Source organism: Aotus nancymaae, unplaced genomic scaffold (genome assembly GCF_030222135.1).
Source record: "Aotus nancymaae isolate 86718 unplaced genomic scaffold, 86718_ANA_hifiasm-v0.15.2.pri h1tg000040l, whole genome shotgun sequence".
Lineage (NCBI taxonomy): Eukaryota > Metazoa > Chordata > Mammalia > Primates > Aotidae > Aotus > Aotus nancymaae.
In genome coordinates, this window is record NW_026988454.1 from 57749390 (window position 1) to 57770154 (window position 20765).

At 34.9% G+C, this 20765-nt stretch overlaps 1 protein-coding gene across 1 annotated transcript in view; it reads left to right on the top strand.

Moving 5' to 3' along the window:
• Positions 1-20765, top strand: part of AK9 (adenylate kinase 9) — a 218214-nt gene that overhangs the window by 83302 nt on the left and 114147 nt on the right. The window contains exons 13-17 of the mRNA XM_012438434.2: positions 2065-2209; positions 7769-7879; positions 7971-8084; positions 10340-10417; positions 11961-12100. Of these exons, the coding sequence (XP_012293857.2) occupies positions 2065-2209; positions 7769-7879; positions 7971-8084; positions 10340-10417; positions 11961-12100 (588 nt within the window). The remainder of the gene's footprint in view (positions 1-2064; positions 2210-7768; positions 7880-7970; positions 8085-10339; positions 10418-11960; positions 12101-20765) is intronic.

Consider the following 20765-nt stretch of genomic DNA (forward strand, 5'->3'; position numbering starts at 1 on the left):
TCAGTCACATGAATGAGACCTCAGTTCCTTTCTATGTAGATCTCTCCATAGGACTGCTTGTGTGTCCTCATGACATAGCAACTGACTACCCTCAGAGAGAGTAAACCAAGGAGGAAGCTATAATGTCTTTCATGATTTAGTCTCAAAAGTCATCCACTATCACTTGCATCGTACTCTATTTAAAGCAAGTCACTACTAAGATCTAGTAACACTAAAGAGGAGAATTAGGCTCCACCTTCTGAAGGGAGGCGTGTCAAGGGATTTGTGGACTTATTTTAAACACATCACAATATGTGTCAGATAAAGGAATTATCATTTTAAAATATAAAAAGATGAATCAATATGCTGATAAAGCCCCAATAGGAGAAAAAAACCAAACAGGCAATTCACAGAATAATAGATACAAATAGCCATTAAACATTAGCAAAAGGATACCACCTCCCTGATAGAGAGATGCCAAAAAACAGAGGCTTGTCATATCAATAGTTAAAAGATTACTATTAAAAACAAATTTTGATGTGTACCTAGGATGGGAGAGGTACATTCTCATAGACTGCTAGTAAGAGTATAACCATTAGGCATAGCAATTGAAATACATATGCAAACCTAAAGTTCATGCATATCCTTTGAACTGCCAATTCTGTTTTATTTTTCTAAAGAAACTATCAAAGATATGTAGATAATTGTGTTCGTAGTAGCCAAGTTTATACTAGCAAAAATGTATATACCAAAATATAGATAATGTGTAATCTATATATTATTATACACATATATTATCTACATTTATACATATTATCATATATACTATATAGATATACATGTCTATAATACACATTATATTATATACATATTATATATAGGATACCATGCATACAGTGTATATTATATATTAATATATGCAATTTGATATTAATATATTATATTTATATATAGCAATATATTAATATAGCACTATACTAATATATATAAATAGTAATATTGATATATTATATATTAATAGTAATATTATATATTAACTATGTATAATATACTATAGTATACATTATTATATAGAATATATATTATATATTCTTAATATATGATACATATATAAATATAGTATATGCATATATGTATATGCATGTATATGTATATATGGAGACTCCTGATTCTTTTCCTTATAGGGATGTATATGTATATAACATATAATGTAATATGTATAATATATATAATGTATAAAATATACATAATATATCATACACATATCTATATCTATATATATATATGTTTTTTTTTTTTTTTATTGAGACGGAGTTTCGCTCTCGTTACCCAGGTTGGAGTGCAATGGCGCGATCTTGGCTCACCACAACCTCCGCCTCCTGGGTTCAGGCAATTCTCCTGCCTCAGCCTCCTGAGTAGCTGGGATTACAGGCATGCGCCACTATGCCCAGCTAATTTTTTGGATTTTTAGTAGAGACGGGGTTTCACCATGTTGACCAGGATGGTCTCGATCTCTTGACCTCGTGATCCACCCGCCTCGGCCTCCCAAAGTGCTGGGATTACAGGCGTGAGCCACCGCGCCCGGCCCATATCTATATTTTTGTATATACATTTTTGCTACTATAAACTAAGCTATGATGAACAAAATTATGAACATATCTTTGACAGTTTCTTTAGAAAAATCCATAAATAGAATTGATAGTTCAAAGGAAATGCATGGATTTTAGGCTTGAATATGTATTTCCAGTTGCTATGCCTAATGGTTGTGCTCTTACCAGCAAGTATATACGTGTAGGTATATGTATACGTATGAATAGTATATATAGTATATAATATATGTATATATAGTATACCATATATATGTGTTGATATTTTAGTTAAATAAGTTGTAATATATTCATCTGATGCAATAATATGCAGATACTAAAAACTGATGACGTGGATGAAGATTTACTGGCATGGAATAAAACAATGTAAGCCTACCAAAAGAAAAGCAGAATGGGAGTATGGGGATCTGGAAATATTAATTAAACTTAAAGACACATAACTCCTGCTTATGTTGATTTTCTGAAATATTCTTTGCAGGTAGTCGACTATGCCCAACTTGTTCAGCCACGTTTTGATAAAGCCCGTGAAAGATTAGTAGAAAATACTATAGCTGAGGCCACTGTAGCAGCGATTAAAGTTGTGAAAGAAAAGCTTCTCACGGAACTGCAAGCTAAAAAACAAGGTGAAACATCTTTTTAAAATGTATGTTTTAAGTTTAGGTAAAAGTTAAGCCTGGCTACTTGAAAGCAAGGACTTTGTTTAGCTCATCTTGCCACTTTACGCATTATAGACTGTTAACAAATGGTTGAAGGAATGGATATACATAAACCAATGCATAAGCAGACAAAAAAAATTCAATTCTAGACCTCTAACAAAATGAATCAGAGGGAGCCTCTAAATTTGGATTTCTTTCTCCAATGGGTCTACCTTACTGGGCAGATTGTTTGATCAGGATTTACACCTTTATATTCACCAGTCATTAAAACAACAAGAATCCTCCTGACTCTTATGGAGCTTGTTTTTGTTTTAGACTTATATGTCATCCCTGATTGTAACTAAATCTATTTTGGAAATATTGGTTTAATGCAACGAAACTAGAAGAAGCCTTAGTGATCACTTAACACTGTTCTCCTCCAGTTTTATAGTTGAGGGAACTAAGGTTCACGGAGGTTGAATGGCTTCCTGAAAATCACCCAGCAAGTGGCAGAGTTGAGACTTGATCCCTCATTTCCAAAGTCCTCTCCTCTTAATGGAATGCCCTTAATGCAGCATTTCCTATGTACTACATGGGATCTTCCTCACTTTCAAAGATCTAAATCCAAAATCTGGGATTAGCTTCAGCAAAAGCTAGAGTCAGTCACCACAGTTCAGATTGCCAGAAGCTATAGCAGTGCACTATGTGGCCATGAGTGCCTCCATTTCAAATATTCTTTTCCTAATTATGTTTTCCTGATGACAAAAGTAATAATAGCTAATATTCATGGTGCATTTACTACAGGCTGGAGCTATGCTAACTGCACTGCATATATTAGTTTATTTAATCCTCATGACAAGCCTGGTAGACGTTCTTATGGCCGATTCTAGTGTATCGGAGGGATTATGTAACAGCTGACAGCCAGCAAGTGATTGTGATTCAAATCAATGTGCTCTTCTTTCCTGTGTCTCTCAATTGAGCACAGAAAATCAGAAAAAGCAGATAGAAGGAAAACACTCTCATACTTGAAATAAGAATATTCTTGGTCTTAACTCCTCTCTTTTTTCCTATTCATGTTTGTAATAGTTAATTGTGATCCTATGGTATACACAAAATTACATTCACTCATTTTGAAATAAAGCTTCTTTCTAATTAAGATGTAATTATTGCAATAACTTTTGTATTAGATATATCTCTAAATTAATTATTTTTCTCAAATGGCGAGTCAGTGTTACAAATAACAATTGCTAAATTATCCATAATTTTACTGAAGGTTTGAAATGCCAGTTTTATCCTAATATTAAGTTTGTGTGTATATGTATAAACTTCTAAAATTTCTATTCTATTGATGTTTATAGTACAACCTTTAATACAAAATGTAATTATCAAAGCTTTCTAATGCATTTTGAATCTTGTGATAATATAAATCCTCCCTCAACACATTTTGTTTTAGATTTTTTTCCTGGTTATTTCTTTGTTTGTTCCATGAAATGGGTGCTTATTGTTTGCCAGGAACTGTACTAAATGCTAGATGCTTGTAGAATTTTGTCAAGTTCTACAACAAATCCCAAATGGGAAAATTGTATTAAATATTATACAATAATCTGGTAAGAATTCTCATATTTACTATTAAATCTTTTCATGCAGACATATGTAATCTCCATTTTTTAGTCACATTTTGTCATTCCATAATATTTTGTAGCTTTCTTCATGTATTGTCCACATTTTTCTTAATAAGCTTATTTTCAGATATTTTGTCATTTTATTACTACTGAATGAGATCTTTTTAATAATATTTTCTAAGTAGTTATTAACAGTATTTTGGAAAACTATTTGATTTCCATGTATTTATTTAGAACTATCCACTTTATTAAGCTTACTTTCTAGTTGATGGACTTTCAGTTGATTCTCTTGGGTTTTCCAGAGAGCTAATCATATAATTTGAAGTAAGGATAGTTTAAATCCCTCTTTTTCCAATACTTATATTTATTTCCTTTCTTGACTAATTATGTAGGTGAGCAGTTCTAGAATGTCAAATAGTGATAGTGATACTGAGCATCTTTAAAGAGGTCCTTGTCAATGTTTCTCCATGAGGTTATTAAGTATTTTTATCTGGAATGGATATTGAAAATTACCAAATCCAGTTTCCCTATTTAATAAATGGTATTGGGAAAACTGGCTAGTCATATACAGAAAGCTGAATCTAGATCCCTTCCTTACACCTTATACAAAAAACAAAAATTAACTCTAGATGGATTAAAGAATTAAACATTAGGCCTAACACCATAAAAACTCTAGAAGAAAACCTATGCAGTACCATTCAGGACATAGGCCTGGGCAAGGACTTCATGACTAAAACACCAAAAGCCATGGCAACAAAAGCCAAAATTGATAAATGGGATCTAATTAAACTTAAGAGCTTCTGCACAGCAAAAAAATAACTATCATTAGAGTGAACTGGCAACCTACAGAATGGGAGAAAATTTTTGCAATCTACCCAACTGACAAAGGGCTAATATCCAGAATCTATGAAGAACTTAAACAAATTTACAAGGAAAAAACCAACAAACCCATTAAAAAGTGGGCAAAAGATATGAACAGACACTTTTCAAAAGAAGACATTTATGCAGCCAACAAACATATGAAAAAAAGCTCATCATCACTGATCATTAGAGAAATGCAAATCAAAACCACATTGAGATCCCATCTCACACCAATTAGAATGGAGATTATTAAAAAATCAGGATACAACAGATGCTGGAGAGGATGTGGAGGAAAAGGAACACTTTTACACTGTTGGTGGGAGTGCAAATTACTTCAGCCATTGTGGAAGACAATGTGGTGATTCCTCAAGGATGTAGAAATAGAAATACCATTTGACCCAGCAATCCCATTACTGAGTATATACCCAAAGGATTATAAATCATTCACTTATAAAGACACATGCACACATATGTTTATTGCAGCACTGTTCACAATAGCAAAGACTTGGAACCAACCCAAATGCCCATCAGTGATAGACTGGATAAAGAAAAGGTGGCACATATACACCATGGAATACTATGCAGCCATAAAATAGGATGAGTTCATGTCCTCTGCAGGGACATGGATGAAACTGAAAACCATCATTCTCAGCAAACTGACACAAGAACAGAAAACCAATGTGCATGTTCTCACTCATAAGTGAGAGTTGAGCAATGAGAACACAAGGACACAGGGAGGGGAGCATCACAAACTGAGGCCTTGCAGGTGGGGAGCTAGGGAGGAATAGCAGGGGGTGGGGGGATTGGGGAGGAATAGCATTAGGAGAAATACCTAATATAGATGATGGATGCAGCAAACCACCACCATGGCACATGTATACCTATGTAACAAACCTGAACAATCAGCACATGTATCCCAGAACATGTGTATTTAACAAAAGAAAATTACCAAATACAGTCAAGCTCAGTGGCTCATACCTGTAATCCCAATGCTTTGGGAGGCCAAAGTAGGAAGATTGCTTGAGGCCAGGAGTTGAAGACCAACCTGGGCAACAAAGGGAGACACTATTACTACCAAAAAAAAAAAAAAAGAAATTAGTTGGGTGTAGTGGTTCACACCTGTAGACTCAGCTACTCAGGAGGCTGAGGTGGGAGGATCACTTGAGCCCAGGAGGTTGAAGCTGCAGCAAGCCATGATCATATCACCACACTCCAGCCTGAGCAACAGAGAAAGACCTTGTCTCAAAAAAAATAATAATAATATAATACAATTAAAAGAAAAATGAAAATTATCAAATGTATTGCCAGCATCTTTCAAGATAATCATTAAGTTTTTAATTCTTTGACCTATTGACTTGATCAGTTATACTAATGTGTTTTCCAACATTAAATAATTCTTTGTATTTCTGAAATAAACCTTATCTCATCATGATGATTTTTTTTTTTTTCTGACAAAGACAGGGATCTTAGTATGGTGTCCAAGGTGGTCTTTAACTGCTGGCCTCAATGATCCTCCTGCTTTGGCCTACCAAAGTGCTGGGATTACAGGCATGAGCAACTCTGCCCAGTTTCATTATTCTTATATATATTTTTTTAACTTTTGTTTGTTTATTTAGGACTTTTCCCCTACATTCCTAATTGTGACTGGTTTATAGTGGGGGGGAGAGGTGTTTTCTATTTGTCAGAGCTTGCTATCAGTTTTCTCAGGTTTTTTTTTTTTTAACTTTTTACATAAATTGGGAGGCTTACCCACATTTTCCATGCTCAAAACTGTTTAAATAGCAAAGAAATTACTTCTCCCTACATGGCAATGCTGAGTTTTTGCTAGATGAGAACATAGCATTTGCCTAATAAATCTACCTCTCTTCTTTCTCATTAGCCTATAAACAAATAAAATAATTCAACATGGTGCCCAAGAGATTACAAAAAAACAACAGAAAGACCAGCTCTGAAATTGCATGCTATTCAAATTATCCAGATGATACAGAGTGAAGTTATATTTTTAGTATATTAGCTTCAAAATGAAAATTTAAAATAAAAATATTAAAATATCTCAGACAACTTACAAACTGAAGCTGGAGAAATATTGGCTCAGACTACTTAAGTGTCTTGTTATTCAGCCTATTTAAGGCTGGACAAAATGAATTAATTCATTCAACAAATACTTGAGTTAGACATGATTCTAGGCACTAGCAATACATATGTAAACAAGACACATGAAGTCCCTGTCCTTCTGGTGCTCACAATTTAATAGAGGGCAGAAGAGTGAAGAACAACAACAACAAAACAAAAAGCCAAGGGAACAGATGGAAAAAATATACATAACATATAATGGGGCAGACAGTGATTGGAGTAGGGATATTGAAGTGTTGGGATGCCCAGGGAAGACATCTCCAAAGAGAGGACATTTGACTGAGACTTGGACCAAGGCAGGAAGTTAGCTGGGCTCCTGGAGGAAGAACAGTGATCTGTAATATTTCATTCACATTAAATTATGACATTAAATCATAGATTTTACAGCTTTCCACAAATTGCCTTCTCCCATTGGAATATAGAAATAGATTATCTCTCATATGCTGCAAACTTAAAAGCCTTTTTATTTTCTTTTTCAAATTCACTAGTATTTTAAATCTGACAATAGGAGTAACTCTACTTAAATTTTTTTAAATTGGAATTTTTTGCTATTGAATTTTGCCCCAATATATTTTTAAGAAAAATTTGTCAGTGGAGAATATTGATGTTTTTTAACATAAAAATTACATGATTATACAGAGGATGGCAGTTAACATGGAACAGCCTTCCTGTGTGCCAGCATTTTCCAAGTGTTTATATTTATTGCCTCATTTAATCCTCACAGCAATGCTTTAGGTTTGAAGATCCTCATTTTGCCTAGAAATTGAGACAAAAAGATCAAGTGGTTTACCAAAGCCACACAGCCCTTACAGCTCGTAAGTCAGAACTGAAACTCAGGTGTGTCTAACTTTGAAGCAGGGCCTTTGCTCACTCCACCTGTCTCCCTATCCCCAACTACCTTTTGTTAACACTGCCCATTATTATATTTTAGCTGAAACAGCTTTAAGAGAATTTCAAAGGCAGTATGAACAAATGGAGTTTGGAGTACTCCCAACAGATGCATATAAAAGCTTAGAGGACACACACTCGTCAATTGATGAAGGTAAAGAAATAATATATTGCTGATTTTATTGACCAGATCATTCCTAATATAAATAGATGAGCTGATAAAGTATATTATTCTTTCATTGCAGGGTACATTCAAGGCTCCCAAAGAGAGAGAAGCAGTTTTTTAGAGGACACTGAAGAAGCCAAAACAAAATCAGAAAATGTCCTTTCTGATCGAGCTGCTAAAGTTGATAAAGATGGTAACAAAGTGAACTGCTAATGCCATGTTTGTGGATCTCATTTTCATTTAGTTTATATTTAATTATGTTTATATTTATGCTTAAAATTACCCCCAAAATTGGAAACTTCAGGAGGAAAACGCTAAATTCTTTCTTATGGATTTAACCTGAACAAATATAGAACAGAAGTCAATTTACTAGAATGAAGAAGAAAACATAGAAAATGGGGAGTCAAATACAATTAAAGCCCAAAGAAAAATGTTTGAATGTTTCCAATGTGATACAATCATTATCATATCATAAATTCTTTTTTAAAAGCTCTCTACTTACAATTTTAGCTGTGAAATTTTATCATTTACTCATTGTGCTATTTATCCTTATAAAATTTTTCTATTCATACTTGAACCATAAGAGCATATAACATTATATTATATAACATTATATAATAATTATATGTAATATGATATTACAGAGTAGCTATAATATAAAATTTTTTTATGTTTTTTTACTTATAATGTATGATTTAATTATATTATTTCATTGGGAAATATTTTCACCCTCATTTTAAGTTACTGCACAAGTTCTCTAGAATTCCTGGAGATTTATAGGAATTACTAAATTAATAAATATGAAGCTATAGACAGAGTCAAATTGCTTTGCATAAAATTGTTCCAAATTATGTTTCCCCAGTAACATACAAAATACATGTTATTGTTTCCTCAGTATTTTCTGTTGTTTTAATTTTTAGTTAGGAAATTTATATTCATATTTGTTAACCATTTATATTTCTTCTTTTTTGAGGTGACTATTTTTGTTTTTTGCCGATTTTTCTAAATGGTTATATCAATTATACAGTCTCTGTATAAACTTTCTATATTAGTCTCATTGTTCATCTATTTTACAAATTGGGTGGTTTGTCTTCTAAGTCAGCTTGCTGTTTTTGATATAAAGGTATTTTTTCACATTTTTGCAGTCAGATCATTATTTTCTCTTTGTTGCTTTCTTCCTTCACTTTTAGGCTTTAAAAAGTCTTCCTCTCAATCAGGCATTTATATATATATAATGTATATAGACATATTTTATATATCATATAAATGCATATATTTTATATATTATATAAATATATATACATTATAAAATAAGTTACAGGTCCAGTTTAAAACTGAATGAAGAAAACCAGAATATAAGTTTATTATATATATACAGACTTACAGAGCTATATATAAATGTTATATATATATACTTATATTTATATATGTCCTCCTCTCAATCAGACATTTATGTATATATTAAATGTCTGAGAGGATTATTATATTATATATATAAATGTCTGATTGAGAGGATTGATTGATTATATATAATATTATATATAATTATATAAATGTCTGATTGAGAGAAAGACATTTATATATGTATAAATAATTGAGAGGATGACATATATAAATATAACTATATAAAAATTGATATATGTATAAATTTTATATAAATATTTGTATAAATTTATATATATAAACATATTGTTTTTTATTCAGTTTTAAAGTTCATCATCTATAATTTATTTTGTTAAATAATGTAGAGCTGATTTTTTATTTAGTTTCTCCTACTAATTCAGACACATGTGCTTGCCTGCTATTTAAAGCCTAGTAAGAATTGAATGGGGCACTGTTAGAAAGTCATGTATGGCACTCCTTCCTTAACTCACGCAGCCTTCGCAGAAGGACCCCACCCCCTGTATATTAAACTTTTGGCCATCAGATGGCAGTCGACAGCCCCATCTCTGCTGCTGTGGAGTTCCCAGCTCCAATCCACAAAGAAAGGCCCTCCTGGAGACTATCTGCTCCCTCTTTGGGAGAGGCAGTACAAGTTAGAAGCAGGCAGCAGTACCTCTACCCACTGCTAGAAGGATACCAATATTGCCAATATTCGTGGGTGAAAAGGCATCCTTCTTCCCCATGTCTCTGAGATAAGCATAGCCTTGACAGCTAAGAGTCAAGAGGGTCTTAGTTGCCTCAGGAAGGGCACTGTAGATTGTTTTTTTCCATTTAGATGCATTGGCATTATAATAAGCTGAAACTACTCCTGGTTTTGTTACAGGTTATTACCTTCATTATCTGCTGCTAGATATATTTACCCATTTAAATGTTATGGTTGTTATTTTAATTAAAAATTGGGAATGTGAGTCCTGGTTCCCTAGGTTTATATTACAGTCTTCCTTGGGAATTACCTACATTTTTAAAAATCCAATTCTTTAGGCATTCACAATGTTTTATTCACAGATGGAAAAGAAACTGGTGAAACATCCACATTTAAAAGGCATTCTCAAGAAGCTGGTCAAGATGTAAAGTTGTATTCAGGTACAAATAAATTAATATTTGGGTAATTTAATTCTTTTAGATTGTGGTTTTAAAACACAAGTAGTTCCTTCAGAATTTAGAATAAGAAATATGTGATTTTTTTTTTTAAAAAAAGCATTACTAATACCCAATTTATTCTATTTTAATGGCTTTTCTATTATGAAAAGTTGGACATGCAAGAACATTGAAAAAATAATACATGATATGTTGTTTTGGCGAAAAAGAATATTGGGAAGACAGGCAGTCTGTCTTTCTGCTCTGCCATCTCTGGTGTAGCTACAATAATAATCTGCAAGATGGCTGCTAGAGCTCCAGCCATCATATCAGTATACATAGAAGGAACATTGGAAAGGAAAAGGAAAAGGAGAGGAGAGGAGAGGACAAAAACTGGCACTTCACTTAGCTGAGTCAGCTGAGTGTGAGGAGCACATGTGCATGTGAGTGCACACACACATGCATGCACGAGTGTGCACGTGCACGTGCGTGCGCGCGCACACACACCCACACACACATTCTGCTTGCCTTTTATTGGTTGTCCAAGCTATAAGAGAAGTTGAGAAATGTAGTTTTTCAGCTCCGCACATTGCTAGCCTTGACAAAGTCAGGGTTCCTGTATGAAGGAAGAGGCGAATGGATATTGGGTGGACAATTAGCAGCTTTTAGCACATTTAGTATCTTTGCCTGGCTGTTTCTGCCTCACTGTGCACCCACTCTTATGGGCGCAGTAAGTTCATGGGTTCTTGACTTTTCTGCTCTGTCTCTCCAGGAACTGTGACTCTCTTGATCCCTGAGAACACTTTCAGACAGGGAGGGCAGCAGGCAACTGCTCTTTGAAGGCCCTTTGGGATTTTTCTCGGCTGGGATCAGTCCGGCTCCAGCTAGAGACTCTGACAGATGGAGCCCTGAGGCAGAGGCTCAGAAGCTTGACTGCAGTTGCAGAATTCAAGAAGTCAGTTGAAACTGCCAAATTCCTGTCTCATTAGAGTAGCAGTTGTACAAACATTTACATCACGATGCAGACTGAGAGCCAGCTCAGCCATGCAAGGACACACTTCAGCACCAAAGAGGATAAGAATCAAGTGTAACACTTGAAACACCAGCCTATGCCACCTTTTCCCCATCCCCTGCAACTTGCCTACCTCTTGTCCTCTTACTGTCCCTTGTAACGAAGTAATTCATCTTGTTTTTTGACTCATTCCCTAGATGCTTGTGTTTTCACTTGACTCCTGGAATCCTCTGCCTCCTACGTTTCTTCCCTGGTTTTGACTCCTGCCTGCATGACTTTCTTCTTGTGCCTTTCACTTTCGTTCTGCTGCACTGGCTTTAAGTCACTTCTCAGAGAGTTTGTGGTTCTGTAATTCCTGACTTCACATTTCCTCTCTGAAGTTTTAGTTCTCCCTCCTTCCAACGTGTGCTGCAGTGACATGAAAATAATACTTTCTTGGGTCAGATATTATCAATCATGTTTTATTGCAAATAGTATTGTCCACTAAAATTATTAATGGCATTAATTTATCGGCTTATTTTACTTTTGTCCCAACAGAAGACTCAATAGAAGAGGTAACTGCAGATCATCCAGATGTTGTGTCCATGATTGAGAAGACTATAAAAATGTCACAGGATATGAACTTTGAACAGCCATATGAAAAATATGCTGAAATCTTACAGGAAGTCCTTAGAGAGGTAAAAAAATCTAGCTGTGTAATTCTTTTCAGTGATTTACCTATAACTGAGAAAATGTTTATCTAGTATGTTTATAATTATTTTAAAGTCTTATGGTGTTGAAATTTGTAGCCGTCAAATTCATGTACATTGTGCAGTCAGCACTGTTAAGTGCAAAGTACCCCAGTGAACAACTACTGATGCTCTTTGGTAAATTTTCAAATATAAACAAAATTATGTAATATAATTTTATGCCTTTGAAATTAATTCTTCATTAAATTTTATTGTCTTTGATTCCATTCAGTTAGTTAAAAGATGATGCATATTGGTATTAGGTACCAAAGTTATATGTTTCAAATATGAACTAATTAGTTATAAGCCAAGACAATTTTTGCTCGATTGTTAATTAATTTCATCCAAACTGCTTGAACATGTGTTCATAGGGGAGATGAGTGGACACATGTATGCTGTTCTGGTCTAACGGGTAAAAAAAGCCTCAAATGCTGTGTCCTATCAATGCTAGATCAGAAGGCTTATTGTTCATTTATAAAGAACAAGCTATTCCTGTGGGTCTGTTTTGTACAAAGATCTTAAGTAAACATTCAGGGCAAAAGTCAAAAGCAGAACTAATCTTTTATGCCCTAAGTGAATTCTGTATGTCTCTGTGATTTAACTTAAAATCACTATGTGAAAAAAATATATATGATGTTAGAGTATGGAACCTCTTTGTAACACATTGGGTGATTTCCTCAAGCCCCCGGCTCTACCATCCTCTCTGACTCTTGGGTTTTCAAGGCTTCCTTTGAGCTTCCCGTACAGACCTTTCAACGTTTTCTGCATATCTGTCTTCAGCTTGTTCTATCATTCATTTAGTCCTTCAGAAACGTTATGAGTATCTACTATCTGCCCTGTACTGTGTTAGATACCAGGAACCTAAAGATGAATTAAATACAGCCCTTTCCTTTAAGGAGATATCTGTAAGGTGGGGAAGACTGAACTGACGTGTAAATCAATAACTGAGTTATCATGTGCTAGTGGCAAATAGATGTGTACGAGGGGTAGGAATTCCATGAAAGTCAGATCCATCATCTTTGCCTGGGAGGTAAGAGAAACCATCCCAGAGGAGATTTGCAAGTGAGGGACATGTTTAGGACTGGAATTTCCATCCTTGCCCTTGAGTGAAATTTTTCTCTATTGCCTTCAGAGTTTATTCTGGAGGATATAAATCTACAGGGAGTCCTCCACCTCTCATATAGGAATATATACAGCATTAAATGGTAAACTATAGCTCTGGGACTGTAGTTTAAATCTTATGAGATTTTAACACCCAAGCTCATATCAGATTGCCATTTCTCAAGAGACCAGAGACCTGTGCAGGAGACAGTTTGACCACCATCAGTTCTACGATCTCTCTGATTAAGAGAACTGTTTTACATAAGCAGCTAGAGATATGCTCCTTTGAGATGGGCCTGTTCAAGTCATATGCCCATGTTGTTTTGGGGTTTTGTTTTTGTTTTTCAAATTGAATTGTCTCTTTTTTGATTCATGTTTTGTTTATGTAGTCTGAATATGAGTTCTTTATTGGATATTTTGCAATTATCTTTACAAATATCTTCTATCTTGAATAGTAGGAGTTAATTTTAATGAAATCAAATTTATTGACTTTTTCTTACACAGTTAGTGCTTTTCATGTTTCGTTTCAGAAATATTTGCCTACCCAAAATCAGGAAGATATTTTCCTAGGTTTTCTTCTGGAAACCTTGTTTTATCTTCATATTTGAATCTAAGGTCCATTTGAAACTAATTTTTGTGTATCTAAAAAATATCCAAATGGTCAATATACATATAAAAAGCTACTCAACATCCCTAATCATTGACCACAATATTGTCAAGATTTTGTTTTTGTTTTTTTTAATATAGATAACTAGTTGCTTTAACACCACCTTATTGAAAAGACCATCCTTTCCCCACTATCATATATCAAGTGGACATATATGTGTAGTGCATTTATAGACTCTTTGTTCTGTTCCATTAGTCTATTTGTTTGTCTGTGCCAGAGCCACATGTCTTAACTACTGTAGCTTTTTTTTTTCCTTTTGAGCCAGAGTGTCACTCTGTCACCCAGGTTGGAGTGCAGTGGCATGATCTCGGCTCACTGCAACCTCTGCCTCCCGGGTTCAAGCAATTCTCCTGCCTCAGCTCCCAAGTAGCTGGGACTGCAGATGTGTCCCGCCATACCTGGCTAATTTTTTGTATTTTTTGTTAGTAGAGGTGGAGTTTCACTATGTTGGCCAGAGTGATCTAGAACTCCTGACCTCAAGTGATCCACCTGCCTTGGCCTCCTAAAGTGCTGGGATTACAGGCATGAGCCACCATGCCTGGCCCCACTGTAGCTTTATAATAAATCATGAGATCTGAGAGAGTGAATTCTTCAACACCCCTATTTCTCCTGTCATTGTATCCTTCTCTGTGTCATACATTATGTTTTCTTCTGCTTACTTCTTTAAGATTATCTTAACTATTATAGGTTGTTTTTACTTCCGCATAAATTTTGGAATCAGCTACTCAATTTACACACACACACACACACACACACACACACACACACCTCTGCTGGGATTTTGATCAGATTGCATTGTATCTATTAGATAAATTTGGTTAAGACTACCATCTTTACAATATTGAGTCTTATAATCCATGAACATAAAATATCTGTACAGTCATCCCTCAGTATCCTCAGTGGATATCCTCAGTGGATTATTTCCAGGACCCCCACAGATACCCAAATCCATGAATGTTCAAGTTCCTTGTATAAAGTGGCATGGTATTTGCATATAATGTATGCACATCCTTGCATATACTTTAAATCATCTTTAGATTAATTATAATACCTAATACAATGTAAGTGGTATGTAAATAGTTGTTTACACTGTATTGTTCAGGGAAAGTTGACAAGAAAAGCAAAGCTGCACATGTTTAGTACAGACGTGACCGTTCTTTTTTTCCCAAATATTTTATATCCATGGTTGGTTGAATCCACAGATGCAGAGCCCATGGATAAAGAAGACTGACTATAATTAATTTTGGTCTTCTTGAATTTTTGCCAGCATTGTTCTGTAATTTTCAAGGTAGAGGTCTTCAACATCTCTCTTTAGGTTTATTTTTAGATATTTGATGTAATTTGATGCTAATATAAATGATATTAGTGTTTTATTTTCTAATTGTTGCTGCAATCATTTTTTTATCCCATTTTAAAAATTGTGCCTCCCATTAAATTCTGGTTTTTGTCTGAAGCTCACAGCCCATGTGTAGAATAGATATGACTAATGCACTTGGACCTAATGTGTGATCCAGTCCAGGGAAAGCAAATAGATTATATTTTGCTTGCAAATTGATCAATTAAGCATTTATAAACAACTTTTTAGCATTATAGTTTAAGAATATTTTAAAGCCTTAAAAATACAGAAATAAAGATAGATATCATTTCTACCTAAGGAAAAGTCACTCCCTTGCCATGGAGAATCCACAGAAATTATTTTGTTCATACCAAACCATTTGCACTTCTCCCTGTTCTCTGCATTGACCAGCTACAGAGCACACAAAGGAAGCAGAAGCAGAGGGACATAGGACCTTATTCTGCAGCAGCTATGTTCTCTGCTTCTACTGCTTTGAGCACTTTTGTTGAGTAAAGCTGTTACACTCACTATATGAAAGGTACTTGCCCAGTACCTAACAGAAAAACAGTAGCAAACTCTAGGGAGATGGGCCTTTTTTGTCAAACGTGCCACTCTGTGTTTTCCAGTTGAAGCTCATGACCTGTTATTCAACTGTAGGGAACCAGCCCCCACATCACCCCTGGGTACCCCGAGTTTGGTGATGACAAAGGATTGAGAAAAAGACAGATTAAGAGTCAAAGTGGGGCCAGGGGGCCATCACTCATTACTGGAGGCAGTGAAGGCCCCAAGCTCTGATCTCTCACACTATTTATTGGTTACAATCACTTTGATCTGTAGGGTAGGGGTGGAGTGATGGTGGGAAGAAGGTGACGTGATGGCGGGATGAATCAGTGAGCTGGAACTGAATCAGTGAGCCGGAACTGCATTCTAAACATTGATAACAGTGGCAGTTTGGGAGTTTCACTAAACAAGAACATGTGGGTATCTTTAGCCTATTATCTATGTGTAGCTGGTGGAACGCGGGCCTTACAAGTAGCCTAACAAACAGTCTGGTTACATCTCAGTGCTACAAAGGGGTTTTACGTCCTTGAGCACAATGTTTATGGTAACAGAGCCTAGGTCACCCTGCACCGGAACATGAGGCATGGAGAAGTTTGCCTCCCCAGAGGCCTCCTGCAGTTTGCTGTGGTTTGTTTTTCCCAGTTTATATGTTACTCACAACCAATTTATGTAGGCACTCTGTAAGTCCTTCCTCCTTTGCTGCTTCTCCCAACATCCAACTGCACATTTAACCACAGCCTGTTTCTCTTATCTCTGCACCCTTCCGTGTCATTAACATAGTTTGCTCTCCTTCTCTGTCTACATGGTTTCCTTCTAACATCTGTACCTATCTGTTCTTGTTCATTTCTGCCTTTGTATCTGTGTACTTGGCACTGTCGTTATGTCTTTCTGTGCCTTCCACATCTCTTTGGGTCATATTATATTTCCTCTGCTTCCTCCTGTATCAGTCTCCTATCTATCTATCTGTCAATCTACCTACCTATCTACCTGCCTACCTATCTATTCACAAGTGATAAAATATAAAGTAAACATATATAGAGTAAGGTAATCCAGAAATACTATATTTAAATGCAGAAAAAGTAAATATTTTAAGTTAAAATCACAAGAGGATAGAAGAATAAATAATGTATACAAATTTTATACCATTTTTGTCAAAAGGAAGTGCCACTTTAATTTTATTTGATCAAACTCTGGAGAGCCCATTTCCATGATTCTCTCTCTTGACAGCCAGACTGGACATAGACCATATGTAAAGCCTTCTCAGGCGCCCTTGTCTCCACCACCGCCCCCAACAGGCATAGTTCCCAGATTCAGAGCCTCCTCACACCTCTGCTTAGCCACATGCTTTGGAATTCTTTAGAATATGAAATCCTAGGGAATGTTTGCACATTCTCCCCACAGTTATCCCAACTAAGGAATCACCTCAATACATTCCCAAAATAAAGCTGTGTTGCTGATTCATCCAAAACTTCCATCCGCAGGTACCCAAGTCCTCATCCCTCAAAGCTTTCCTCACCTCAGCTTTGAGTGTTCCTGAACTTGAGCAGCTTAGGCTACTTCAGCAACAGCAGCACTTCTTCTTTCAGCCACCTCTTTTCCAGAAGCCATGAGAGATGCCCGTCATGTTTCATGTCTCTCTTTCTTACTCCAAAGTTGCTCAGTATTTGATCTTTTGCCATTTGCATCAGAATCATGTGGGATAAACTGAAATCAGAAAGACATCTAATGCATTCAGCTCTGCCACACAAAATTCTCCAAAAAAGAGCTTGGAGATCCTGGCTCCCTTCTCAGAGTGAGATGAAAAAATGTAGGAAGAACAAACTCAAATGAATATCTTAATAAATTATCTGGTCACAATAAAGATAGCAGAATACCTTATTAACATGATAAATCAGTTTTGGCTTCAGGCAGCAGACCATATAACCTTAAAGTTAGAAACAAGACAATGATATTCCTATCACACTCAATTTTTTAGGAGATGGGGTCTTGCTACATTGCCCAGACTGATGTCAAACTCCTGGGCTCAAGTGATCCTTGTACCTCAGCCTCTTAAGAAGCTGGGACTACTTGCTACCATGCCCATCTCCTATCACACACATTTTTTAATGATTTTCAGAAATTTTTAGCTTGAAACATAATGAGAGGAATAACTATTCAAATACAGAAATAGAATCATTATTGCAGTTAATACTATTTATTTTTAAAATATCCAGGAAAACAATCTAAAAAACAATGAGCTAATAATCTCATTCAGAAATAAGGTAGCCAAAAGAATTTTAAAAATTCACACATGACAAAAATATAAATGTAAAGTAACTAATTTGAAATGAAGATGAAGGATCCACATGAATAAAATTATCAAACTTTAAATGTGAACAAAAGAAGATATCAATAAATAGAGACATAAATTCTCATATGTAAAGAAAAAATCTTATTAAGGTATCTTTCTCAGTTAATTTATAGATTTGATATAGTTCTAAAAAGATCATATTTTTTCAAAACTGACAAAATGACTCTAAAGTTTTTGTGGAAGAACCAATAATACAGACTAGAACAGTTTGACAAAGAAGTATGATAGAGGGAGACTTACTCTACCGACTAGTAGAATGTGTTGTAATGCCACAGTGGTATACAGGCCTGATAGACATACCAGAAGCAACAAAACCACAAAGAGGGTACAGAAACAAACTTCAGTGTGGATAAAAATTTAGCATATGCCAAAGGTTACATCACAATCCAAAAGGAAAGAATTATTTAATGGTGTTGATAAAATTAACTGTTGGGAAGAAACTAGATTCTCACTTTCTATCAAAATAAAAATGAATTCCATATTATTAAATAGTTAAATATAAAAAATGGTATTTTATTTGAACTAGGAGAAGGTCTACTAACATTGAAATGATTTGGAATGGTCAAGGACTCCAGACACAAATGCAATAGAAGAACTTGTAAGGGAAAATCTCAATAGACTACTTAATAATGACCATCTTTCTATAAAAAAATTATGCAAGTCAAAAATTTAAGGCAAAAGACAAACTGGGGAAAGTATTTAAAATAAATATAACATGAATTTCTTAAAAATCAGTGGAGAATCTAATATCTAATATAAAAGCAAGCAAAGGATGTAAGCAGATTTTATCAAAGGAGAAATACAAATGGTTCATTGAAAATTTTTAGGCACTGGTTTCTCAAGTTGCCCACTTGGCCCTCTTCCAAGTCGTACTTTCCCTTTTTCTTTCCTTTCCTCTCTCCGTACTGTTCCAAAGCTTTTTAATAAACTTCCACTTCTGCTCTGAAACTTGCTTCAGTCTCTTCTTCTGCCTTATGCCACTCAGTTGAATTATTTCTTCTAAGGAGGCAAGAATTGAGGTTGCAATAAAAAAAATTTTTAAGAAAAATTTCAATTTTTATTTCAATAAAAATTAAAACATTTTTCACAATCAGTACTAGTGAAGCTGTATTAATAGAGTCACTTTCAAACACTGTTAGGAAGTGTGAAAATTGGTACAGATGCTTTTGGCAGCAATGTGGCAGTGTGTATAAAAAGACTTGAAAATGTTTATTCTTTTATTCCCTTTGACCTGAAATCATGTCAGGAATCTAATCTGAAGAAATATATAATATCTCACCAAAGATTTACAGATGTTATATATAAAAAAAAAACAATGTTAGTAAAATAAAGATTTTACATATAAAGATTTTCGTAACAATGCTATAATAAAATTACAAATGGCATAAATATTTAACAGTGGGGGGTGATTAAACAAATTAAGGTTTATTTGTTTGATAAAATACTGTAAAATCATTAAATTTTATTTCAAAAAAAGTTGAATGAAGAACTAAAAATAGAACTATAATATGATCTAACAATCCCACTATTGAGTATCTACCCAAAGGAAAAGAAATCATTATGTCAAAGAGATACCTACACTCATATGTTTATCACAGCTCTATTCAGAATCCTGACTGGGAGACATCTCACGGCAGGTTCTGACAAACACTTCATACAGGAGAGCTCTGGCTGGCATCTGGCGGGTACCCTTCTGGGATGAAGCTACCAGAGGAAGGAACAGGCAGCAATCTTTGCTGTTCTGCAGCAAAACTACATGGAAACTGAACAACCTGCTCCTGATTGACTACTGGATAAATAATGAAGTAAAGGCAGAAATAAAGATTTTCTTCAAAACCAATGAGAATGAAGACACAACATACCAGAATCTATGGGACACATTTAAAGCAATGTCTAGAGGGAAATTTATAGCACTGAATGGCCACAAGAGAAACAAGGAAAGATCTAAAATCAACACCCTAACATCACAATTAAAAGAACTAAAGAAGCAAGGTCAAACAAGTTCAAAAGCTACCAGAAGACAAGAAAGAACTAAAATCAGAGTAGAACTGAAGGAGATAGAGACACACACACACAAAAAAAAAAACCCTTCGAAAAAATCAATGAATTCAGGAGCTAGATTATTGAAAAGATCAACAAAATAGACAGCTAGTAGCCAGACTAATAAAGAAGAAAAGAGAGAAGAATCAAATAGATGCAATAAAAAATGATAAAGGAAATATCACCACCAATCCCACAGAAATACAAACTCCCATCAGAAAATACTATATACACCTCTATGCAAATAAGACAGTAAATCCAGAAGAAATGGATAAATTACTGGACACTTACACCCTCCCAAAACTAAACAAGGAAGAAGTCAAATCCCTGGATAGACCAATAACAAGGTCTGAAATTGAGGCAGCAATTAATAGCCTACCAACCCAAAAAACTCCAGGACCAGACAAGTTCACAGCCGGATTCTACCAGAGGTCCAAAGAAGAGCTGGTAGTATTCTTTCTAAAACTATTCCAAACAAGATAAAAAGAGGGACTCCTCCCTTATTCATTTTATGAAGACAGCATCCTGATACCAAAACCTGGCAGAGATACAACTAAAA